Source organism: Silene latifolia, chromosome 10, assembly GCF_048544455.1.
Source record: "Silene latifolia isolate original U9 population chromosome 10, ASM4854445v1, whole genome shotgun sequence".
Classification (NCBI taxonomy): domain Eukaryota; kingdom Viridiplantae; phylum Streptophyta; class Magnoliopsida; order Caryophyllales; family Caryophyllaceae; genus Silene; species Silene latifolia.
In genome coordinates, this window is record NC_133535.1 from 134,577,714 (window position 1) to 134,603,037 (window position 25,324).

The window sequence follows — 25,324 nt, forward strand, 5'->3', positions numbered from 1 at the left end:
AATTTGGACTTATCAGGCACTATCTGTCTTTAACTTGTTATGGATAATGTTGTTCGTCTTCAATGAGAATTTGTGTATACTCTCTTGTTCGTCTTGATTATTTATTTGATCCGTTTTATTATATTGGACGGATATGTCCTTCTGAGAGAAAAGGTGTGCCAAATTTAGTGAGACCTATTTGTCATAAGTGACATGGCCAATCAATTCACCACAAAAATAGTCCAATCATTTCTTCCAAATTTGTCAACATTTGACACCACCTTAGTCACCAAAACACTCCTCACATACATACATCATCATCGTCAAGTATAAAAATCCCCAAATCAATGCTCTTATTCAACTCCATCACTTCAACCACCGCATTCTCTCGCCTAATCTGTCTCCGTCGAAGTCACCGCCGTATCTCCACCATGTCCGCCGGCGTCAACTTCCAACCCCACGCATTCGCCGGCAATCCAATTAAATCCAAAACCCCCAAATCCACCGACCCAATTTCCCCGAATTCCGCCTTCCAAACCCTAAAAACCCACCTATTATCCAACACACACGACCCAATTTCATCAAATTCCCCAAATTTTAGGGTTTTGCCGTTTAGAAAAGGGAGGCCTTTGGCGGGTTCTGAGCCCGACCCATTAAAATTGAGTCCGAAATGGCATCTGGGTTGGCTTAGTTTGGGTGATTGTAAGAAGTTGTTAGATGGGTCTGAGGTGGGATTGAGGCATGATAAGTTGATTTATTTGGGTGGGAAATTAGGGTTTGAAGAAGGCGAAAATGATGAGGTTTATTGGGCAATTGATGTTACTGAAGATGGGAAATTGGTTGAGGAATTGGGGAAGAAATGTTTGTCATTTGTTGAACTTAGGACTCTTATGGTTGCTACTGACTGGTCTGATCCTAGTGCTATGGCTAGTTTAGCTATTGCTGGCCATGTAAGTTCTGTTCTTTATTACTGTGTCCGTCCTAATCATTTGTTTATCTTTGATTAAAATACCGCTAGCTAAGAATAAAAAAAGAATATGATCTTGTGTTGCATACTTGGATTGCTTCAGTAAGAATGATCATCTTTCCTGTTTTGGGTTATTGCATAATGCTAGTTTATCAGTTTCTATGTTTAGTAAGGTGGTAGTTGCCTAGTATGAACTTGGGCATTTCCTTGATTTTCTGTAAACAAACCTAAGTGAAATGATCAATCTTTTTGATATGGATAAATACTCCTTCCGCTCCACTTTTATTGTCCCTTTTCCATTTTGGAAATGATTTGAGCAGGGGCGGCCCGTTGGATTTGGAGGCCCTGTTCCAAATATTAGGTGGAGGCACTTACGATGATCGCCTCATATTTTTTTATAGTCATAAGAAAATATGAGACCTTTAATGTATGAGGAGGCGTAATATTTAAAATTTGAAATACTATAAATATAAAATTAATCGCGTCAATTTTTCGATTTTAGTCATATTACTTTAATTATATTATTTTGTTTTTTGTGAACAAATGTTCGCTCTATTTCTTCCAATTAGCGTTTTTATACTTTTATTTCTAGAAGTAAAGTAATTAGAAAAATAAGGCTACAATAAAAAAAAAATAGTCAGAAAGTGCATTATTGACAATAACATATTCGTTTCGTTAAATAAGATCACTTTTTTAACACCATTCTTATTTAAGACCGTCTTAACTTATAGATGATTTTCACACCCGATTAAATTAGAAGTAGAAGTAAAACAAGGGTGTTAGAGGTTTCAAGATAGTACGGTCATAAGCAAGATCAACGTTTTTTTTTAAAACGACAAAATTATCAAGTCACTTGCACTAAAATGATGGATTTGCTTTTAAATATTGAAGGGGAAATTTCATACGAATGAACTTACAAATGAAAAAAGAAAATAATAGAAATACAACAAAAAAAATCCAAAAATAATTGATGTAAAATGACAGCTTCAGGAATCGAGCCTGGGACTTCATTAGGCTTTTTTTGTTGTTTGTTATTAGGCCCATTACCACTATGCCATAGGAAGAACTGTTAACTTTATAGAATGTCAATACGTACTTTAACAATAACTCCTTCCAAATGAGGCCCCCAACCCTATTGGGCCCCGGTTTGGTGAACCGAATTGAACCACTTAAGGGCCGCCCCTGGATTTGAGTAAAAAATGATAAAATAACATATTTACCCTTTGAAATACAGAAAATGGGAACAAAGTTATTGTGATTAAAGAAGTGATAGTTAAATATCAGATTATCAGGGGTAATGTTGAAGGTTCACTAAATATCCTTACTAAATTTAGACAATAAGAATTAATTTGGGATAAATTAAGAGTGAAAAGGAGACAAGAAAAATAGAATGAATGATCAATGAGCTTTTGGGGATGTCTGGGTTTGAGGTTACAGTAAATAAGTTGCATAAATGTAACTCAAGCTAGATGACATGTTTGTTGGTTGCGTTGGATTTAAGATGTTTTTGGGTTGTTTGGATTGGAGGTCATATTAGTTCAGGTGAAGTTGGGTAACTCGGCTTAGGTGAGATGTTTGTAGGATGAGGCCTTGAGTTGGATATAAGATTAAAAAGTAGCTTAGGTTAGGCTGGATACGGGATAGTTTGTCTTTGAAGTTATTAAATTAACTTAGCTTGATGTCTAATTATTTTCGAGTGACTCAATCGTTGTGTTACTATGGTCTAGTGTATGTGTATATAATACTCCCTCCATTCCAATTTTAAAGTCACGTGTTCCTTATATGTCCATTCCAAATAATTGTGCCCTTTCTGAATACTCTTAAATAAACATGGTGAATTACCCATCTTACCCGTAGGCTAAGTAACATATCTATTCCAATCAATTGGAATTTTTTATTATTAGTCAAAGGGTGTTAGTGATATTTGGCCACTATTTCTTAAATCTAACATTTGGTGAATGTGGACTATAAAAATTGGGATTGAGGGACTATAATTTGAAATTTTTGAGTTTGATTAATATGAGTACTTTCTTATGAGTATAATAATACTTGGTATACTTTGAAGGTACTCCGTAACATTAATTTTTATTTTGATTCTCCAAAACATCGTTTTAATTTTTCATCGTAGATTTAAATTCTAAGCTTTTGTAGATGAAATCTGAGCTTTGATTTTCAAACCTATAAAGTTTAACTTGACTTGTGTATTATGTTTCAACCCCCATTTTGCTTTTCACTCTTTTTTTTTGTCTATATCCTCGCATTTTGAGGTGTGCGATCACCCAGGATGTTTCTAAAAGATGATTCATGATTCATGTCAGCCGACCCCAAATCATTTTGGGATTAAGGCTCTGATGTTGTTGTTGTTGATTAATGTGAGTACTTGATTACTTTGTTTTATTGTATTATGCTGTCCTTGAATTTTCATGTCTCAATTGTGACCTTGGAGCCTAAGTTGATTAGGATGGGCTTCAATTGAATGGATCAACGCTCTAGGTATTGGCGGAGATGAGATATTATGATAGTGAGATTGTTAAGAGTTTTTGTGATTTGTGTCTCAAGCTGAAATTTCACCTAAAATCCATGGAAGCTTGTTTGGGTTTATCATGAGAACTCCTATAGTCTATGGTCGAGCCCTATCAGCAGACAAGAGATGTATATATCCTGACCCTTGCAATCTCTTATTAACGACTTTATAAATCTAAGTTATTAGAGCTGTATTTGGTACGCATGCAGAGAGAGGCTCGCTTCTTTAGTGAGTTGGTAACAATGTTGCTAAGGTGATTGGAAGTTTGCAGTGGCGGAGCCAGGATTTGAACTTAGGGGGGGCGAAAAATTTTAGGGGGGCGAACGACTAATTTCATAAGGCACCCTGAAAAAATTTCGCAAAATTTAACTAAAAACTTCGAAAATTTCATCCGTCGGGGGGGGGCGACCGCCCCTAGCCGCCCCCCCCCTAGCTCCACCACTGGAAGTTTGGAACAATGTTTCCCTAGTTAGTAAGATGGGTGAGTAAGGGATTGTGTAAGGAGCATTTGCAGACTATATTGTCTCTTGAGTTCCATCCTTAAGTTAAAGAATTATGGTTTTGATTTGGAGTTGGTTATCTTAGTAATGATGAGTCGCCAAACTTTATGTAGCAGAATGTTCATGTATGACCTCCATTAATCTACTTTTTTTTTCATTAATATTCGTAAATTTACTGGATGTCCTATAATATAGGGAGTAAGAAAATGTATAAGCTATCAAGTAGCTACTTCTTTTCTTCTTATTGGGGGGTTACGTCTTAGTATCGTACAATGTTCACAATCATCTGAATCTGCCTTCAGAAGGCTTCATGATATTGTGGCTGATTTATTCAGCTTTTATGTTTGTAATATTTGTTGAGGTGGTCATTTCGCACATCCTTTTTGTTTTTTCTTTGACAATTTTCTGTCAGGCTAGGGCGTTGCTTGAATGGCATGGGCTATCACATTTTTGTGGGCATTGTGGATTTAAAACGGTTCCTATGGAAGCTGGTAGACGGGTGCAGTGCTCAAATGAATTGTGCAAAAAGAGGATCTATCCTCGTGTCGATCCAGTATGGTGATTACTATCTCATCCTAATTCTGGAATGTAAATGTATGGGAAGTACATAAATTCAAAGCATCGTGTTGATTATCTTATTACCAGGTAGTCATTATGCTTGTGATTGATAGAGAGAATGATCGTGCACTGTTAAGCAGGCAGTCCAGATTTGTGCCTCGAATGTGGAGTTGCTTAGCGGGTTTTATAGAGGTAAATCCTTAGCCATTGTTGCTCCGGCTTATATACTTCACATAATTAGTCATTTACGACTATTAGGAGTGAAAAAGCTGAACAACTGGTTGCTTTTGTTCTGGCTTTTGTTGGGTGGGGGTCTGGCGCCCAAGGTAGGTATGTGCCTCTAGTTATTCTTCTTTGTTTTAAAATGGTTCTCAAAACCTAAGGCTCTTTTGTTGTCTTTTGATGCAGTTATCATAAGGGTCCTCCAGAAACAATCAATCTCATAGCGTCTGTGCATTTTACGATGCAATTTTCTCATTTTGTTTGTTTGTTTGTTATAGCCTGGAGAGAGTTTGGAAGAAGCCGTTAGAAGAGAGACAAGGGAAGAAACAGGGATTGAGGTTGGAGAAGTTGTCTACCATAGTTCTCAGCCATGGCCTGGTACGTTCTGCCACATTGGTTGGGAAAAACTCAGGTTTGCTGCATGGATTTTCACATTCTTAACAGTTAACACCTGGTGTTTTTCTTGCCTTTTGCAGTTGGGCCAAGCAGTATGCCGTGTCAGTTGATGGTAGGCTTCTTCGCTTTTGCAAAGTCATTAGAAATAAATGTGGACAAAGACGAGCTGGAAGGTATATGTGAACCCACGATAACCTTGATTGCATTATCAACCGCACTTCAATATGTTCTGTTTCCAATATGGCAATATCTGTACGCTCAAAGTGTTCGCTTGATATCTTAATTAGGCCTTGCAGAAGTATCTGATCCAAATCAAATTAAATTAACTCACCCCCGACTGATGTGATCCAAAACGCTAGACCTGACCCAAAGCTGACCACATCGGAATGACTAATTTAGAATTAAAAATAAGCATATCTACCAGATAAATAACAGTAACAGAAAACCTTAATAACCATGACTCAATTTACATTTGATTAATCTGTCCCACACACATTGAGTGAAAATCTCGACTTGAATGACTCATACCCTAATGAACTGGTAACAGACTAACAGCGCACCCTAGTCCGTGACAAGCCCAAAGACGGAATGACTTTACCATAATAACTTTTTGTCCAGTCGATTCTTGGACCAAGTGGTCAACATACTTCTAATGGAAACTTTCAAACGCCATTCTTTCGTTGACTTCTTTGTTATAATATGTTGGTAGAGCAATTTCAAATTAGTTGTAGATCGTATGTCAACCCATCACTACCCACCTTCATATTAGGCCTTGTTTGGATAGGAAAAGAGGAGGGAAGGGGAAGGGAGGGCATGGGGAATGGAGGGGGAGAGCTCTCCCACCAATTCTTTATTCGTTGAGATATTTTGATTTGTCTGGAGGGATCAATTTTCCCTTCCCCCAAATCGCTCCACCTCCACTTTACCAACCAATCAACCAAATGAAATCACTTTCCTCCATTTCCCTCCAAATCAAAAGTCCTAAGGAAAACATACAGGATTAAAGAGTAAAAAAATTTCACAATATAGGCTGCACTAGGCACCTCATCTGACACTGAGTACGGTTTGTTTAACATCCGCATATGCATATTTTTGTGTTTTGCATCTGTGAGAGCCATTGAGATACCCATCCACAACTTGGTGCATTTTTTTTTCTCCCCCCACACAAAAATGCAGATTTCCATGTATTACTCCCTTCTCTATGGAACGTTACATTTTTCAGAACATGTTTTATACAAGGTATATCGGAGTTACTTAATTCTCCCCGTCTTCTTTTGCTTCCCTCTCTTCATTTGTGGTGATATCTGCCATCCCTATCTGTGTTTTAGTATCTATCTCAATATCCTTATAAACGTCATCTGACGGCTATCCCAATCATGTGTTTTAGATGCTCGGTGGCATAGTCGAGAGGAAGTGAAGAAAGCCCTTTCGGTAGCTGAATATGAGAAGGCACAAAGAACAAGTGCTACCAAGGTGGATCAAATATGCAAGGGGGTCAAGCAGAGTCAAAACCTGTCCTTGGATTACAATACTGAAAGCGGAGAGCTTGCCCCGATGTTTATTCCGGGGCCTTTCGCCATCGCCCACCACCTTATTTCTACGTGGGTCTCGCAAGGTCCAGCCAGCAGTTCTGAAAATCAACTGAAACATCTGAGTACCTCCTTTTCCAACTTGTAGACTTGTATGTGTATAGTTTAGTTTCAATGTACTGTATTGTTTTGATGATGTTTTTCTCTTGGGATAAACATTATTCATGCCGCACAGTTGTCTAAAACATTATTTATGCTGTGCATCAGTGCATGGCATCTAGCTCTTATCGGCTTTTTTTTTTTTATGTATACACAGACTTGTAATATACAAACTCACGATTAATAGAGTTACTCTGTATATTGTGAGACGGTCCTCATGTGACCGCTAGAAGAAGGCATACTTTAGTGAAGGACGACTTGCACTACTTTTTTATGCTAACATTCTACTCGTATATTTTTGTTCTTCATTTAGACTACACAGGTTGCTTGGAACTATATCGTTCACAATGAGCTGATCAAATCCTAATTGGCGATATGACAATGTTTAAGCGTTGAATAATCAACATTTTGGAAGTGTGCAGATATGATATAAATTGAATTATCAATCAAAATGTCTACAGCTGATAATAAAACAATATGAGTAGCATTGGTGCGTAATGGGAATATCATAAAAACAAATAATGACCTACATTGGTGTTTAATGGAAATATATCGTTATAAAAAATAAGTAGTTCTAGAATTGTTCACGAATAGTCCCTTTTGTTAAACTCGGTTTGTCCGAGCATCAAAATAAGTACATACGGCCAATGGATTTTAAAATATAGCCCCGAAACACTCACTTGTCCTAAAAATTCGAAGGCAGCTCATTATATGGCATATTACGAGTATTTCGTTTGTAGTTGTAAAGCGAAATGGTAACGAGGCAGCTCATTATAGGGCTTATTACGTCCCTTTAGTTTATTGGACCCGAGTATGGGTTGATGTGTACTCGTTTGTGCTAGGATTTACTCCGTAGCATCTTCTGCTCTATGTTAGCTTAACATAAACACGACTCGTATCCGATCCAAGCCCGCATCCAATTTACATATTTTGATCCTCCAAGAACCTTGGCCCTCACTTCAAATCCACACCACAAACACTCACACTACTCATCTCCACCGTACACTATCTCCATTTTTCCCTTTAGATACTTCTTCATATTTATTCTTCTTACCTCTCCTCTAAACCCTTATTATTCCTGTCCTCTTTTGATCAAAGAAAACCCCTAAAAAATGAGCATCTTCTTCAGAAAATTAGCAAAATCAGCTCCATTAGCATTCACTAACACATTTAAGAGTTCAAATAATTACACCTCTTATGGTTCTAAAGCATCTTATGGTGCATTTGCCGCACTTTCTGGTGGAATCTCACTTTATTATTTCAATTCTTCATCTAATTTGGTAATTTTTCCCCTTTATTTGATCTGGGTTTATTTCAAAATTTCATTTTTTAATGCCATTTATTGTTTTTCATTTTGTTATTGATGTTTAGTGATGATTACAATGGTTGGTTTGACTTTTTGATCACTATACATGGAATTGTTATATCGGCTAGTCTTCCTTCAGACGAATGTATCTGTCTTGATAATAAAACGGGTCAAATATCATCCCACATGGGCATATAGGTTAAATCATAGTGGGTTTTGGTTAATTTGTGTATTGCTGTGGAAAAAATTGATGCACTTTGATGGTCACTGCGGATTTTAATTCGTTTGGGATGTACAAAATCATGATAAATGGTGTGTGTATGATTGGTTTTGTCTAGATATATATCGGTGAGAATTATAATGCTATATTTTCATTGGATTACTGTGGCATCCATCCAAACAAACTGTTGGTTGTTTGGATAGTGCTTGTTTCGCGGCAATGTTTCTTGTATTCAATACTGGGTCATTCATAGTATTACCATGCCTTTCATATCCATTGTGGGTTGGTTATTTGTCAGCAGAGTTTTAGCATAGGATATATAATAATATATCCTCCATCCCATTTTTATCGTCCCCCTTTTCCATCTTGAGAGGATTTAAGGAAAAGTAGTGAACTACCTAGTTCACCCCTTGAATTAAAGGGAGTTTAGTCAATATTAATGTGGTTGAGATGATGGCAGTTATTTATGTAGGGGCAATATTGGATGTTCCAACTATTTAACCATACTTATTTTAGAAAGGGGGCAATAAGTTTGGAATAAATTTTTGGGGAATTCAATCAATTGAATCGAGATGGAGGGGTAATAAAATGGTGTGATTGCTTATAATGAAGGCGTTTTAATGGTTTTGTTGTTTGGTTTGCAGGCTTATCTAGATTCTAGCGATGAAAATGCAGCGGAGAAAATGGGTACAATTTCCTTCCCTTGAGAGGCATTACCCACTACTTTCCTTTGAATTGCTTGATACTTCTGATATGTTCTTTGATAGTTCACCACATTTTTTTGTTTCGGTGGTTGTGAACTTGTGATAATGTAGAGCTTAGTATCTTTTACTTATTTCTCGTTCAAATTTGGCTTCTTTATCTGCCTCCTAAACCCCATCCCTTTCTACAAGGATGTGCGGACAGCGGACTACAAAGTTACAACTTTATGTGTTTTTACTTTTCACTCTGGTTGTAGTCTAAACTACATGTTGTCTCATCACTCCATTTTGTCCCCCTATTTTATATGTATCCTGATCCTGAATAAATGTGTGTGTAGAATTGTAGTTAGGCTTTTTGTCCTTTCATTGATCTTGTAATGATCTTTTTCTCTTGTTTGACTCTTCAGCACTAAGTCCGGATAAGTGGCTGGAATTTAAACTCCATGAAACTGCAAATGTCAGCCATAATACTAAGCTTTACAGGTTATTCCCATGTCCTGTGTTTGTAACAGATCTGTTTTATATTCTATTACTGTAGTCTAGCAAACTGAGCAGTCCTGTGCCTCAAGCTCAGTTTTCTGACTGCAAGGACCCAAGTTACTAATTAATCTTTGTTATCATGTTGTGTTGAGGTAGTAGTTTGCAGTGGAAGAGTACTTCAGTTCTAGCATGAGGCTCCTAATATTTACTTTACCTTTAGAGTTGCACTTTACTTTCTTTTTAAAAAAATTCATGGGCGGCACACTGTATTCTCACGGTCTTCATATTCGGAGTTAACATTTAGATTTACTACTAAACATGCTCAATAATCTTTGATGTCTGGCTTAAGAAGTAAATATGAACTAGTTTTGTTTTTTAAATTTTTGATGATTAAGGCGTTACGGTTTCCTAAGTGAAATGTTTTAAAATGGCAGATTCACATTTGATCCTGATGTCAAGTTGGGTCTCGACATTGCTTCCTGCATCCTTACAAGGTACTTCCGAGTTCCGAGTGTGCCAAAGTGGCTGAGTACCCCTTGGCTCCTCAATTCCTTATCACTTGTGTCACACATTACATGGTTCCTTAGGCATGTAATTCTGGGTAATATTTTACTTACCTAAATGGTTATATTTCTTTGTGTAGAGCTCCCACTGGGCAAAATGATGAAGGCAAAACTAAATATGTCATCCGTCCGTAAGTTTCCTTCAAGAACTCCTACTTTTCATTGATTTCCCCTCTTGTTTTTCTCTTCTTCTCTTAGGTAATATCTTCCACGTCATTTTCATCTGCAATTTCTATATAACCATGATTTGAGAATTTTCAACACGACCACATTAATAACTTTTTTTTTTTGGGTCTGCTTATCCGTAAGCTATAATTATTGTGAGTGGAAAATGTTACTGGAAATGTGGTTACACACTCTGTGGGTATATGTTACCTTCTAGTTGTCGCTCTCTGGACTCGCATCTTATTGTTGCTTTAAATCAAAGATCAAATCTTTTGAAGTCAATTTTGAAGTTCTTATGTTTGAAGCGGAGGTGGGTTGTTAGCAATTTCTTAACTGGAACTCTCTGTCGTTTGGTGGAATCCTCTGGCATTTTCTTTGCTACTGTATCTTGGCTGAACAGTGAATATACTGTGTGGATGCTTTAGCTTATGGGAATGTTCCCATCTATAACTCTTTAATTTTTTTGAATGATTTCAGATACACTCCCATTTCTGACCCCGACTCCAAAGGGTACTTTGATTTAATGATAAAGGTGTGTCCTCTCCTTCTGCTATTGTTTATCTTTTCCTATCTTTATGACTGCTACTGTTTACTGATTGCTATTTTTATGGAACAACAGATATATCCTGAAGGTAAAATGAGTCAACATTTTGCAAAGCTTAGACCTGGAGATGTTCTGGAAGTTAAAGGGTATCCTCTTTGACCGTTGTCTATGCTTACATGGAGTGTAAAATTTTGTGTGTTCCTTAAGTTACTGTTTGACTTGTTCTGCAGGCCCATTGAAAAGCTTAGGTATACTCCCAATATGAAGAAGCACATAGGCATGGTAATATATGCTTGTTCTGACTTTTTTTTCTCGTTTGTTATGATTGATGGACTTGCCCTACAAGAATGTACATGAAAACCCATCCTTGTTTGGCTAATTAGAAGTTTGATCTATGCGCCTATATTTATGTAAGAAAAAAAGGACTGCCATCCCATTCATTAGACTTGGCAATACTGATGCAAACCCGAGAATAACCTGACCTATAAACCACAAGACCTGAGACCACCGTAACCCAGTTGACCTGCATCCGAAATGACCTAATAACAGATTGACAGGCCACCCTAAAATGATACTCCCTCCGTACCACACCAAAGGTAACGTAGGGAAAATTGGAGTATTTAAGAAAAAGTGGAAAAAGTAAGGGTAAAGAGGGAAAAAATAGGTGGGGTATGTAATTGTGGGTTTAATTGTGGGTTGGTAGGTGGGGTATGTAATGGCATTTTGTGTAAATATCAAATGAGTATAAGGATAACTTGGTAATGTTGTGGGCCAAATAAGGAATGTTACCTTTGGTGTGGTATGTCCGTTTATAGTAAGTGTTACCTTTGGTCTGGTACGGAGGGAGTAGAGTTAACCATAAGACAAGGACCCGAACTTATGATTTTTTTTCCATTAAGGACCTATACTATCAACTTTTACAGTTAAGGCACTCATGGTTAACATCGTTAAGTGAATGCCTTGTTTGCCTAAGATTTGGTTATCACCCCCGTCTAGTCATTATGAAGTATTATTGTTAATCTTTTACTCCGTATATGATTTCCTTATCACTTACACCTTATTTGTTAATGAGATTTAAAGTGACTCTAAATTAAAAGAATTATTATCCAATCCAATGATAGTATTTTTCTCTTTTTCCAATAATTGTACCACATAGGCATAAGATGGAGTTGATTTTAAATTTTAAGTACTGTGAGTCCGCTAGGTTAAAAAATTAGTGTTAGTGAGATATGTTAGTGAGATATGCTTAAAATATGGTCTCGTAAGCATTATGATTATGATTCAAACTGAAACGTTACCAGATAAAATCGGTGTCTATAAACGCTTTTCTCATATCACATTTGTTAATATATCATATATGTCATCCGTCTTGGGCAGTTATCTACTCATTTCGTTATATATTATCTCAATCTATTCGGTACATAGATAATTACCTTTCTTTTACATATTTTTCTGATGAATTGGTCTTGACAAACTTTGTAGATATGGACGGTTTGTTTTGGATTAATACAATTACTTACATTATTTAAAAAAAAAATTAAAAGTGAGAATACGTTTTGTTTCAATTTTAACTGAACTTGAATTGGGTAATAAAAACGCAACATGCTAAAATTTTGTTACAACAACAATAATAATAATATAATAATAATAATAATAATAATTAATTTCGGCACGTCCTTTATGTAATACCTAGTCCCGATTTTAAAAAAGAATATAACAAAAATAATTATAATATAGTTGGCCTCAACCATAACCTTAAGATAATGACAATCCTTGACTAACTCTATGAACAACCAAGAGTCCAAGAATCACCAAAACCAAACTCCAGTGCATTTTATTGGCAAGCATTTTTGCACCAATTCAAATTATTCAATGGTGAGCACGCATAACCTGGAAATGGACTTCATAATGACAAGACTAACGATGATAGCAAAATGGACTTAACGGCAGTTTACTATGAGTGCCTTAATTGTAAAAGTTTATAGTATAGGTCCTTAACGGAAAAAAATTTGAAAGTTCGGGTCCTTATCTTGGGGTTAACTCGAGTACTTATGTACCAGTTTTATTGCCAACGCTCCTTTACATGGTTCAAAATCTTGGTATCAGTCGTAGTCACGGTGTCGGTATAAATGTATAATTGGTCGTCGTGGATGAATCACGGTGAATCTCGGTGATTTCGCCGGAGATATATTGTATCGGTAAAGTAAAAAACTGATACATCTCGGCTGATATTTTGAACCATGCTCCTTTAGTTTTCTCTTAAGCAAAAGTCAATGCCCTTTCTTTTTGCTTATATATGGAAGGAGATCTAGAATTTTAATTTTAATGCCCTTTTTTTTACCACTGCATTGTTGTTATGTTCAAGTATTGTATTAGGAGCTCATATACCATTTGGTCGGAGTAGCTAAGATGTGCATTGTATAGAAGTATAAAGTCGAGGAGAGTTCTTGCTTCTTAACCTTTGTTGTAAATTCCTATTTCCAATAATTTGCCCTTCTCTGTTCCTATATCAGTAAACTATGTAATCTATTGGGACTCTCCTTATGTTGTGAGATACCGATTGATTTCAGTTCAGACTAATTGATGTTGTATACGAAGTATTTCTTTTGCTGGTACATGAGGTTAAAAGCTTTGGTCCTAGATACAATATCCTTGTGAAATAGTATCTTTGTTGTTCACCAAAGATTAGTTGATAGCCAAAGTATTCTCTAAACATTAGTTTCTTTTGTTTGATGTAATATAAGAAAGACTTAATTCCATTTTCAGATAGCTGGTGGATCCGGTGTTACTCCTATGCTTCAAGTAGCTGAGGCTATACTGAAGAATCCAGATGATAAAACACAAGTGAGCTACACCTTCACTTGTGACATTCAGTCTTGGAACTGATTGGCCGTGACTTTGACATTTTTCATTTGTTTCTAATATCGTTACACTATAGGTGTCACTCATCTATGCAAATGTCTCACCTGATGACATATTACTGAAGCAAAAACTCGATATACTTGCCACCAGCCATCCTAATTTTAAGGTCAGGTTTATCATTTATACTCCAACTATTGTCCAACTGAATTGTGAAGATGCTGAAGTACTCTTGGAATATATAGGTGTTCTACACTGTGGATAATCCTTCAGAGAACTGGAAAGGAGGAGTGGGGTATGTGTCAAATGATATGGTCTCAAAAGGCTTACCAGTACCAAGCAACGACACTCTTGTTTTGGTATGATAACATGCAATTGCTTCAACCATGAATTGTTATTTTCCACTACATAAGTCTAATTCATTGGTTTATCGGTGAATTGTATTATAAAATTCTGTATCTTTATTTTCTCTCCTAAAACATTATGGAGATTACCTTAGTGGCTCAAAGAGTACCTTAGAGGGTCTAATGTACACAACCTCGCCCTGTTATTGGATGACCGTGATGACAATTTATTCAGATATTGTCCTTTATTTCATCATATTCCAAAGCCGATAATAGTGACTCTGTGTTATTATGGGAGGATGATATATTTTTTTTTTATGTATAAATCGCCCTTTTTTTGCACCCTAAAATTTTCTATTACGTGTCCTTTTTAACACAGGTGTGCGGCCCTCCTGGTATGATGGAACACATATCTGGTAACAAAGCTAAAGACTACTCGCAGGGAGAGGTATGAACCCAGCTTACTTGCTTGAATTCTTGCACATGTTGGCGCTATCTTTAAACCACCCATTTCTCTAATCAATAACTTTGACCTTCATATTGATTGCTGGTTGAATGGAATATAGCCTTGCTCTTAGACACACGCTAGTTCGATGCCCAATTGCTATCATTGCTTTCATAACTTTTATTCTGGAAACACTTGTTGATCTTTTGCTATGGTCACTTACTCTTACCTCATTGTTCTACAGCTGAGTGGAGTCCTCAAGGAACTTGGATATACCGAAGAAATGGTTTACAAATTTTGAGGGAGCCGTGTAGTTTTTGCCTGTTGATTCCTTCATACTTGCTTTCTGATTATAAGACGGTCTATTCATACCATGATTTCAGAGACACACCAAAGCCAATAATAATATGAGCTGTGGCCACTAGCCTGAAAAGGTTTTTCATCGAGCATTTGTTGTACTGACTTCTGTAGCATTGTAGGGCATTAATTTTTAGAGCCCTATGCTGGTGAGATATTAACTTGGCTCACTATGTGGGTTAGCAATTTGCATTCAAGTAAGTTTTTTACTCGAGAACTTCTGTTTTTCATTGAACTCATTTGCTTCCAACTATGGCATCTGCATTGTTTTCTTTGGCGTAAAAGGAGGCATAACAGCATTTATAATGCTGATGGGCCTCGTACCCAAGTCATGGCACGAGTATAATCAGTCAATGAATTTAGGTAAGTTACAATGATCTTTTAACGTTTTATACTATGAGCTTGACTTGTGATTTGTGAAAGGCTAGCGGAGTTGGACTAGGCGAATAGGGTTTTAAGAATGCTACTGTTGCTAGCTTTTATTTGTTTTTCTAGTATAAACGAAGCCATAGAGGCGGTTTTTATGCTGCTGGTTTTTAACCGAAGTCATGAGTACCAGTGTACCACGTCTCAATAAGTTTACTAGTCAACCAATCTAACACCTACAGTAATACTGTTACCACAACAGTTTTGCTGCGTTTTTCTTTTGTTGTTTTTTTTTTTTTACCCAAAAGCTAACAAAAAATCTGGGTTAGCTCAACAAAACACCTGTGTTTGACCACCTGTTCCAAACATTAACTGGAGAATACCCACCCTTTTGGGTTAGTTCTATCTAAATTTGAGATGACACATCAAATTTAGTTTAGCAATCAATAATTCAATAATGGTAGGAAATAGAAAATTAAATTTGAGATGACATGTATAAAGACTGACTTTTCATTGGAGGCGCATTAATATATTTTTCATGTTTGACCATTTACTTTTTTTTCCTTTTCTTGCTATTGGCTTTGAAAATGTCAAGCAGTTTGGCTCATTTTAGTTTTGAAACATAAAAATAGAATTTTTAGTCGTTTCTGGGTTCTCAATTTGCTTGAAGTGTTTCTTATTTGGGTAATTTTTTCACGTCTCAAGTCGTTAGTTACTTTTAAAATTGAATCTCTCTGAACCATGTGTATTTTCCTTTTTGCTTAGACAATTGCTGATCTATTTTATTTAGAATTCTCGAGTCGTCTACTTTAAGATAGTATTTTCATTTTCATTCTCTTGTATCCTATTCTCGTAATATTATTAAAATGCGTAATAGAAAGTGGGCGGGAGTAGTTTGTAATTATCTGAATATCTGTAGTTGTCAACTTTAAAATAATTGCACATACCCAACTCACTACTCCTTTTCCTTATCATGTTTCCTTGGACTTTTTCTCTCTTATATATACATTTTTTAATCACAAGTAAACATCAATTCGTCTCCCATATATGATAAATCCTCATTGATTAGAATTCCCTAGAAATCCCATCTCATCTCTTATAATATTATCTAAATCCTTCTTCAAGAGAAAATCTAGAGAGAGAAACCCGAGGTCCAATTATTAATCATGGCTGGTTTACAAAGGTCGGAAATATCGTTTAGGAGGCAGGGATCTTCTGGTTTAGTATGGGATGATAAACTGATATCAGAAGAACTGAATTCTGAGAAACCATCATCAGATCAGAAGCCTGAATTACGACGTTCAAGATCAGATGGTGGAGGACGGCGGCATACTGTTAAGGTCGAGCAGGCGGAGGATCCGCCTTCTCCTAGGATGTCTACCTGTGGGTTTTGCAGTTATTTTGGCAGGCCTGCTGCTGCTGCTGTGAAAACTAATAAGAGAAAATCTGGTAAGGCTAGGCATAGATAAGACCATGAGTCTTGTATGAGACGGTCTCAACTTTGAGACCAACCCATGTACTTGTGCTCTTTGTGTAACTGTAATGGTTAATGGTTTAGTCTCGCAATGTTAAGGCTGTGTTATTTTAGTTTTTGTGTGAATATACTTATGTATGGTTAATAATAAAAGGTGGGTTTGTAGGAAAGCATTTGGGTGGGTTCAAAATGTGTTGTACCATATGATCAGAAATATATCACATCATCATTTAGATTTAGTTAGTGGTATGGTAGTCCTACCAGAAGATATTGTCTTTTTTGTGGGAGATTGATAATGAGGTTGGCCGTTGGGGGAAACAAGCACTCATTGCACGCATCGCTGTAATGTAATTTTTATGAGAAGTCACCCGCTAATTGTGTTCAAAGGATAAACCCATTGTATATTCGACCCTTTTACTTTGCTCTAGGAGGGAGTCACTAGGATGATGTTGTCGATCGGTTACTTTGTTGACGAACTTTCTGTATATGCTCGGAAAACTTGCTATCAATTTCCCCTGTTTTCGACAACTACCTCATTGCTGATATATCATATATGTGGGTGTATTATTTGATGTGAATATATGATGCATGTGTTTTGTCACCTTTGTGTAATCTGATTCTCAGTCTCTATTTTCATGGGTTTGGTTTTTGGCATGGATTTCGAACACGATTCGTAATTGACTAAATCTTTCTTTCCTTTGATTACCTTGTCATGCTTTTCCTCCAATACCGGAGCATATTTGAGTTTGTCATTACAATGTACATTTTGGCATTGATTCGAAATGCACCCGAATTTTGCAATTCAAAAAGGTGGTTTGATTCCTGAAAAGTATATCAATTCCATATATTTCTTAGTACTTATCATGGGTGGTTTGATCATTTTTTTCTTCCAAATTTCGACAGTAAACAATCCCTTTTATTTCAATCACTTTCAACATTTTTTGATCAATAGGATATCTTTTTCCAAAATCCAAAACGTTGGGTGCATTCAAATACAAGAGCAAGTCTCATGTAAACGGTTTTACAATAAAAACTCAGAGACCATAATGATGCCTGTTTTGCAAAGCATAGCAGTAGCTGGAAAATTGTTTTCAAAAGGCTTATTTAAGCGAAATCACTTGATTTTATATTAACAATTGGGTAAAGTCGTCGTGCCGAGGATTTCACATGGAACAAAAAGTTGTTCTTTAGACCATCAATAAGATATTCAAACCTTGAAAGCATAAAGGATTTAATGCCGGAATGTTTTAAATACAGCTTTGTGAGTTATATATATTGCTCATTTTGTAACAGGGTCAATGTCTCATTAAGCATGCTGTAAAAGAATAAACCAAGGTTATACTTATTGAGTGCAACGGTCGTATGGAGGAAAACTGATCATTTATAACCAATGATGACCACTTTTTTAAACGAGTTACGAATACCTTACAAGAATAAATAGTGGTCACTTTTTATGTCGTCGCACCATAAAGCAAATTGGAAATAAAAAAAATGGAGGAAGTAAACTTTAGTATTCTTAAAAAAAAATTATGGGAATCACTGCTACACTCTCACTCTCTACAAACACAAAATAAATAAATAAAAATTACAAGTGTGATATTCCCTAACAAATTTGCTTCTTGAAACCCAACCTTTGATTTTTAAGATCATACTCAATGTGAAAATTCTGCTGTTGGTAATTACCCAATATTACTGCTGGCCCAGAATCGGACAACTCAAATGGTCCGACATAAAATGTAACATTAACAAACGGTAGACACTTGAGACCCGGACCACCATTCAAGTAATTATCCACGGGTATATCCATCTTCGCCCCACCCTTGAACTCAAATCCCACCTCTGGTAACACCATTCTTTTCCAACCTGTTACATTAACACACACTAGATTTCCTAATGACGATTGCCCGATTATTACCCGTTTCTGTTGGGCCCGTGGCAATTGAGCGATGTACTCGTTTGCCACCGGGTCAAACAAACTCGAAGCTAATGATGTTAATGTAGACCCTGAATCCACTATGGTACCTCCGTTGTCGTTTGAATCCGTATAAAGGAGTTTACGTGGTAGCTTAACCGTTTTATAGTTGACAGTTATTTGTTCCAACTGTACGTAATAGTATGTGTTAAAAGGGAGCGTTGGTGGGTTTTTAAGCAGAGGAGTGTAGGAAACTCCGGAAATATTTCCGGGGTTTCCTAGGATTAAATTACTACTCTTTGAAGTGTCGTCGAATTTATGAGACACGAGACAGTACGAGAATTTATTCAGGTTGAGCTGGTTAGGCAGCGACATAGGGCTTCGCCCAAACCCGACAATTCCCTCAGGCATCTGGTCCGATATCTGAGAACAACCAACGAAGAATTTATTTACAACTTTATTCCGCAAGTTGAGATTCTCAAAGATGGCTACACCGGACGTGTCGCCAGCGCCGTACTCCTGAATGTAGAAACAGGGTTTAGTACAGTCGGTTGAGCTCCGGTTGCATTTCGGACAGCTGACCGGGACTCCAGGCTCGTCAAGCCACTGACATTTTTTATTATGACAATTAATGTGTTTCTTTGACGACGAAAGTCTGGGCTTGAAGGTGGTGATGGTAGAATTGTTTTGAGTGCAGTTAGAGCAGACGTACTTGGATGTGCAGGGGACCCACACTAGACTGCTTCCGGTGTCGAAGAATGCGGGGATGATTTGTGGTGGAGTGCCTATGGAGAGGGAGATGGAGTAGTCTCCAGTGCTACGGGCGAAAAGCGGGATGGAGCTGGAGCTGGTGGTGTATGGATTGTTTTTGTTGTGTTTGATGTGGTGTGCTCTATGAAGAGTTGATTTCGCAATATCGGAGATTATGTCTTGTGGGTTTTGGGAAGTATAAGAGTTTTGGGAGAGTTGAAGGGTGTAAGGAAATGAGAATGAAGGTGAAATAAAGAGAGAAAGGGAGAGTATGAGTAAGCTAAGGATGTTTAGAGATGCCATTGTTAGTTGTTGGTTGAGTTGGGATTGAAAGGGATTTTATAGTGTAATAAATGGAGGAAAAGTAGTGAAATTATGAGCTCCCACTAAAGAAGACTTGGGTCAATGGCCATTATACCATGTTTAGGATAATTGTAAGTTAGAATAAAGGATTGGAGGAGCGGCAAAGTTGTTTTTGCACATGATGGCTTCTTTTAAAACTAAGTTAATGGAAAAGGAAATGCATTTTGGGCTGCAATAATATACGGCCTTTTAAAACCATTTTACAGCTAGATGTGACTATTTTTGGAAAATAAGTTACTACTCTCTTCACATTTTTACATTCTTCCCATTTGATTATAATACTATTCACATATAATGGAGAAATGGGAAGAACATTAAAATGTAAAGAGTGTATAAAATATGGAGTATAACTGTATAAGACTAAGGGTATATTTGGATAACAAGGGGAGGGAAAGGGAGGGGAGGGGAAGGAGGTAAGGGGAAGGGAGAGAAGGGAAGGGGAAGGGGAATGGAGTGTGGTTGTTTGGATACAATTTCCCTCCAAATCTTGCCTATTGTGGAGAGATTTTGATTATGCTTGGATGAGGGAAATTGGATCCCTTCAAATCTCTCGCCTTCCATTTCCCTCTACCCTCATTTGATATCTAAACAAGGATTTTAAATTTCCTACTCTCCCTCCCTTTTTTTTCCTCCAAATCCTTCAATCCAAACACAATCTAAGTGAATTATTGTGGTTATATTTGATCATAAAATTGTTACAAACAAAACAAAATTAAATTTCCTGTGTGAAACAAACATTTGCGTTTATATTGCATGATTGTATCTAGTGGGGTTTGTCGATTCTTCCTACTTGTTGCGTATATGATGCTTCTCACTTAAGTATTAGCTTTATGCAAATTTTTATTTAAGACGGAAGTGTATGTCTTAAATCTTAAAAACGGGTCAAATAGATATTAAATGAAAAAGTTTTGTCTTTATTATCAGCATGTGCTAGTATTTAGATCCGTTTATAAATAAAACGGACATTTCATTTTAAGCAAGACTGATTGAATTATTAGATACGTGTCTTACAAGTTTGAATAAGAGGAAATTGATTATTGTGTTGACGGCTATTCTTTTTCAAAATTTAGTAGAACTTGTACTCATACTTTTTTTTGGACAACGAACATGTACTCCTACTATTTTCAAATAAACAGCATTTTTTATTTAAAAGAGTTGGAAATCTAAACTATATGACACTGTTGAGGATCTTGCGTAAACCGAGCTAGTTTACTAACTCTAAAAGCGATATCCGGGCGAGTTAATGACAAATATTGCAAAGCGTCATTGCTCATTTATGTACGAGTTTTACTCAATCATGTACTTTTTGTCATAATTTTTTCATTCATTATCCTTCTATTTCAAACGAAAAATTAATTCTCCCTTTCTTTCTTCCTTCCAAAAATTAATAAAATGTGTACCAAATTAGTAAAAATTGTTAAATCGTTAATCATTATTCTCACATCGATCAAGAATTATTACTTCGTTAATTACGCATCAATTTTTTCAATTCAATCAAACAAGTGTAAATTCAAGTGCTGATGAAATAATTAGAGTTTATTGAAATTAGGGTTATAGAGTTATTGGAAAGGGTGGTTGGGTGGTAGGGGAGGGGCGGGGCGGAGGTTCGTATGGTGGTTGAAGTGCAAGGGTGGCTAGGGAGACGGTTGTTGTCGGCTATGCAGGGACGCGAGAGAGGGGCGGAAGAATGGGTGGATGGGGGCGAGCCTGGGATGGTGGGTTCGTGGGAAAGGGACGGTGGGATCTGGGTGGGTGGGTGGGTGGTGGGGTCCGACCGGCGAGCCTAGCAGCCGACGAGCAAAAGAGGGGATGGTAGGGCAGGGGAGGGGGTGGTGGTTGTTGGTGGCTGGGGTTGGAGGGAGGAAATTGAAAGATTGATGTAAATTAAAATTGAAAATAGTGTAAAATGGGAGGGATAAAATAGTCATTTAATTATGTACATGATTGAGTAAATCATGTCCATTAATGAGCATGACCCATTGCAAAGTACCAACAATTTCTTTATAGTCCGTAGGGGAGGAAACCGGAGATCCATGGGGAGTAGTAAGAGATGGATGAGTGACAAAGGAGAGTGGAGGTAGGCTTACGGTCAAGGAGATTATGGCGGGATAATAGGTCATGGATGTATTTGGTCTGGGTAAGGAGAAGGCCATGGGAATCGGGTTGCACTTTAATAGAAATAAATATAATAGTTGGGCCTCAACTATCACCTTAAGGTTTTGGTTGAGTTAGTTCATTTATCATGGTATCAGAGCCAGTGTGACCTAGAGGTCACATGTTCAAATCCTGGCAGCCTCCAATAACTCACGAAGTGGAAATTCAACACATGGTATGAGGAGGCATGTGCACTAACCACTCTTCGAGCCCAATGGACACTCGAGTGAGGGGACGTAATACGAATAAATATAATTATTAGCCCTCAACCAAAACCTAAGGTTGAAGTCGAAAACCTTTTAAGGAAAAACGAGCACTAAGATTAGACAAAAACCGAGTAAGACATGAAGAAGGAGTGCCAGTGACAATAATGTCATCAACAAAAACAAGGAGAAAAATTGTAGCAGTGTTAGTAATATAAAGAAAAACAGAAGGATCGGATAGGGAATTTGTGAAACCAAAGGATAGAAGAAATGTTTTAAGTTCAGTGTAACAACCCCGAGGGGCTTGTTTAAGACGATAAATGGTTTAGAAAGCTTAAAAACGTGAGAAGGGAAGGAGGCATCGACAAAGCCAGGGGCTGAGACATATATACTGACTTGGTGAGAGTGCCCTCATTATTCACATCAAGGTGATGGAGACACCAATTGTGTGGGAGAGCTAATGACAAGATAAGACGAACAATGGTTGGTTTGATGTCCGGACTGAACGTGTCACTGTAATTGATGTCGAGTCTTTGATGGAAACCTTTGGCGACGAGACGAGATTTATATTTATCAATGGAATTATCAGACTTATACTTGACACAGAACACCCACTTATAACCAATGCCATTGTAGTCGGAAGAGGGAGGAACAAGAGACCACATTTTATTCTGGAGAACGGTCGTGTACTCGGCGGCCTGCATAGCAGACCAGTGGTAAACAAAGAGGGCCGACGAGCCATAGTAGGGAGTGTAATAGAGGGAGATGGTGGAAGCAAGGGAACTGTGAAGGAGCACTATTCATCGAGCTATGTTTTTATCATCGTTCAGTTTGAGTTGGGTGTTTTGTCTTATATAGTGAGAGTTGTTTGGTATGTTTGTTACTTGGAGTAGGTGTTATGTTGTTTGCTGTGTTGTTGTTGAGGAGTTGTGTTGTGGTTGTTGGTTTTGTTTTGAGTATAATGTGAACTTCGGGGACGAAGTTCTTTTTAAGAAGGGAAAATACTACGGTTTTTCTAAATCTGTTACTCGGCCGAATATGGTTTACTCGGCCAAGTAATGCGCCGTGTATTTCTGGTCAGGCTACTGTCCAGGAATACTCGGCCGAGTACGGGAATACTCGACCGAGTAGAGGATACTCGGCCGAGTATACTCTATACTCGACCGAGTATCCGGTCTGACGGTGTTTATTTCCGCGGTTTGATTTAGAGAGGATTAGAGTTATGAAAACGGGATTTACAGTTTCATAATTACTCTTAATCAAAACCTAAACCTTCAACGTAACTCTAATCATCTCTAATTTCTCTCAAGTTCGTGGATTGCTCGTGAGTCTTGTTCATTCTTCTCTTGCGTCGATTCTATCGGTAAGTCTCTAGTTCTACAAGTTTTATTAATTGTCTTTTAGGGTTTACCCTAGTTTTGTGATTTGGGGGAAAAAGGGATTTTGGCATGTTTGTGATTGGAATTGTATGGTTATTGTTAGGCGGAGATTTCGTAGAGGAGCCGTTCTAGCTTTCTTGATTGTCTCGTTTCAGATTTGTGCTAAGGTAGGGTTTCCCTACTCAGTTTATTGTTTAATTGATTTAAAATGTGTGTTGTGATTAATTGATTTGATTGTTATTGTTGATTGATTGTTGTTGGTGGATTGGAGTATGGGGTGTTGTAGTTGAGATGGTTGATGATGTTTGCGAGGTGCGTCCTCGACTGAGTGGAGTCACTTGAGGGAGTGGCTTCACGCCCTTGATTCGCCCTCTGTGGAACCCGCCACAGGAGGGGATGTGCACATTAATGAACATGGGTTATCACTCGTGTGATGAGCGGGGCTTAGGTGGGCAAGGCTGCGGTCCCCCACTGGCAGGGCTACACACTTTAGTGCGTAGTCAATTATGAGTTGTGATTGGGAGTTGGAGATTGATGGTGGAACATCTATTTACCTTTGTTGCATTTTGTCTTATTTTGATTATGCAGTGAACTGACCCCGTTGTTTTTTTCTAAAATCTGTGGTGATCCATTCGGGGATGGTGAGCAGATTGTGACAGGTGATGATGGTCTTTAGCTATGGGGACGAGATGGGAGTCATCACTTCGAGTCTAGCTTCCGCTGTTTTAGATTTCAGTTGTTTGAGCATTAGTAAATACTTGTTTTGATTTTGGTTTTGGAACTTCGTAAACTTTAACTTATATACTTTAATAAATATTATGGAATGGTTTCTTTTGATATACTATCCTCGGGCAACCGAGTTGGTAACAGTCTCTCATGCTAGGGTGGTCCTTGGTAAGGTACCTTGGTATGAGGGGGTGTTACAATCTTGGTGTGACTCATTATTCGGCCAACCCTGTTTTCCACTCCCGTATGAAGCATTTGGCCTTGGCTTTTCATTTCATTCGTGAATAGGTACAACTTGGTAATCTTCGTGTTCAACACATCTCTGGCGACGATCAACTCGCTGATGCTCTCAGCAAACCACTGCCTAGACTACGTCATTTGACTTTGCTCTCCAAGATCGGTCTTACCTCCGGAACGTCTGTTTTGGCGGGGCATATTGAGAAAATATACCAAAGTCTTAGCTGTAAAAATTGTCTTACCATAGTATCGTAAATATCTTGTGTAATTATGCACTTTCCTAGTTTTGTAATTATTTCCTAGTCTTTAGTTTTCCTAATTTCTACATCTTAGATCTAGGGTAGAGCTGTTCATGGGTCATATCGCCCGATAACACGACCCATCCGGCCCTTATTTTTAGCGAGTTTGGACACAAAATTTTCTAAAAAATGGACCGTGGGCTGGACAAGTCCGGTCCGATTAAGTAAATGGGCCGGACATGGACACGAGCTTTTCCAAACGGGTCAACCCGCTCGGCCCACTAAAAATATAACATAATAACTTTTCAATTTATTTGTGTATATTAATTGTTTATATTATAAATAATGATTTTTTTAATGGAAGAAAATAAAAGCATATTTTATTTAATAAAGTCGAACCTATTAAACCGTCGTCTTTCCAAATATCTCCATCCTAATTAAAATTTGATAGTCTTTCCAATAGGCGAATATATTCAAAACACCACTAATCACCGTGTATTACAAGTTACAATAATATATACATCCAATCTTTACCTCTACCCTTTTATGTATTCCTTCACTATCCATATATATTATACACCTAACTTCAAATTTTAAATCAAGATATGAGATATAAAAAGTAGTTTAAATTGAAGTCATTCTATACCGAATACGTAATTAACAATTAAAGTTTAGTGTTACGACCCATTAGCCTATGGGCCGC

General features: G+C 37.4%; 4 protein-coding genes across 4 annotated transcripts; 3 read left to right on the plus strand and 1 right to left on the minus strand.

Annotated features, from left to right (window-relative positions):
- Nucleotides 1-240: 240 nt before the first annotated feature.
- Nucleotides 241-7,085, plus strand: LOC141605987 (nudix hydrolase 19, chloroplastic). The gene is made up of 6 exons (XM_074424944.1): nucleotides 241-929; nucleotides 4,383-4,523; nucleotides 4,616-4,720; nucleotides 5,029-5,128; nucleotides 5,227-5,319; nucleotides 6,534-7,085. Exons 1-6 carry the CDS (start codon nucleotides 327-329, stop codon nucleotides 6,821-6,823), a joined length of 1,332 nt encoding a protein of 443 aa, XP_074281045.1. The 5' UTR covers nucleotides 241-326; the 3' UTR covers nucleotides 6,824-7,085.
- Nucleotides 7,086-7,801: 716 nt separating this feature from the next.
- On the plus strand, nucleotides 7,802-15,048 carry LOC141605989 (NADH-cytochrome b5 reductase-like protein). The gene is made up of 13 exons (XM_074424947.1): nucleotides 7,802-8,114; nucleotides 9,005-9,047; nucleotides 9,469-9,544; nucleotides 9,976-10,035; nucleotides 10,185-10,235; nucleotides 10,747-10,801; nucleotides 10,889-10,959; nucleotides 11,044-11,095; nucleotides 13,580-13,657; nucleotides 13,752-13,841; nucleotides 13,918-14,031; nucleotides 14,396-14,464; nucleotides 14,706-15,048. Exons 1-13 carry the CDS (start codon nucleotides 7,947-7,949, stop codon nucleotides 14,760-14,762), a joined length of 984 nt encoding a protein of 327 aa, XP_074281048.1. The 5' UTR covers nucleotides 7,802-7,946; the 3' UTR covers nucleotides 14,763-15,048.
- A 1,302-nt stretch (nucleotides 15,049-16,350) lies between these two features.
- On the plus strand, nucleotides 16,351-16,653 carry LOC141608273 (MAPK kinase substrate protein At1g80180). Its single transcript, XM_074427636.1, has one exon. It carries the CDS (start codon nucleotides 16,351-16,353, stop codon nucleotides 16,651-16,653), a length of 303 nt encoding a protein of 100 aa, XP_074283737.1.
- Nucleotides 16,654-18,150: 1,497 nt separating this feature from the next.
- LOC141605988 (putative aspartyl protease At4g16563) lies at nucleotides 18,151-19,669 on the minus strand. Its single transcript, XM_074424946.1, has one exon. The coding sequence runs from the start codon at nucleotides 19,621-19,623 to the stop codon at nucleotides 18,262-18,264; it is 1,362 nt and encodes a 453-aa protein (XP_074281047.1). The 5' UTR covers nucleotides 19,624-19,669; the 3' UTR covers nucleotides 18,151-18,261.
- Nucleotides 19,670-25,324: the final 5,655 nt, after the last annotated feature.

What these genes read in the sequence shown, in the direction of transcription:
- LOC141605987 (XM_074424944.1), top strand. Translation starts at nt 327, where the DNA reads ATGCTCTTATTCAACTCCATCACTTCAACCACCGCATTCTCTCGCCTA. An exon ending in GTTTAGCTATTGCTGGCCAT is followed by an intron (nt 930 to 4,382) that starts GTAAGTTCTGTT and finishes ATTTTCTGTCAG; the next exon opens with GCTAGGGCGTTGCTTGAATG. An exon ending in TCTATCCTCGTGTCGATCCA is followed by an intron (nt 4,524 to 4,615) that starts GTATGGTGATTA and finishes TCTTATTACCAG; the next exon opens with GTAGTCATTATGCTTGTGAT.
- LOC141605989 (XM_074424947.1), top strand. Translation starts at nt 7,947, where the DNA reads ATGAGCATCTTCTTCAGAAAATTAGCAAAATCAGCTCCATTAGCATTC. An exon ending in GCTTCCTGCATCCTTACAAG is followed by an intron (nt 10,036 to 10,184) that starts GTACTTCCGAGT and finishes TTCTTTGTGTAG; the next exon opens with AGCTCCCACTGGGCAAAATG. An exon ending in GCAACGACACTCTTGTTTTG is followed by an intron (nt 14,032 to 14,395) that starts GTATGATAACAT and finishes TTTTTAACACAG; the next exon opens with GTGTGCGGCCCTCCTGGTAT.
- LOC141608273 (XM_074427636.1), top strand. Translation starts at nt 16,351, where the DNA reads ATGGCTGGTTTACAAAGGTCGGAAATATCGTTTAGGAGGCAGGGATCT.
- LOC141605988 (XM_074424946.1), bottom strand. Translation starts at nt 19,623, where the DNA reads ATGGCATCTCTAAACATCCTTAGCTTACTCATACTCTCCCTTTCTCTC.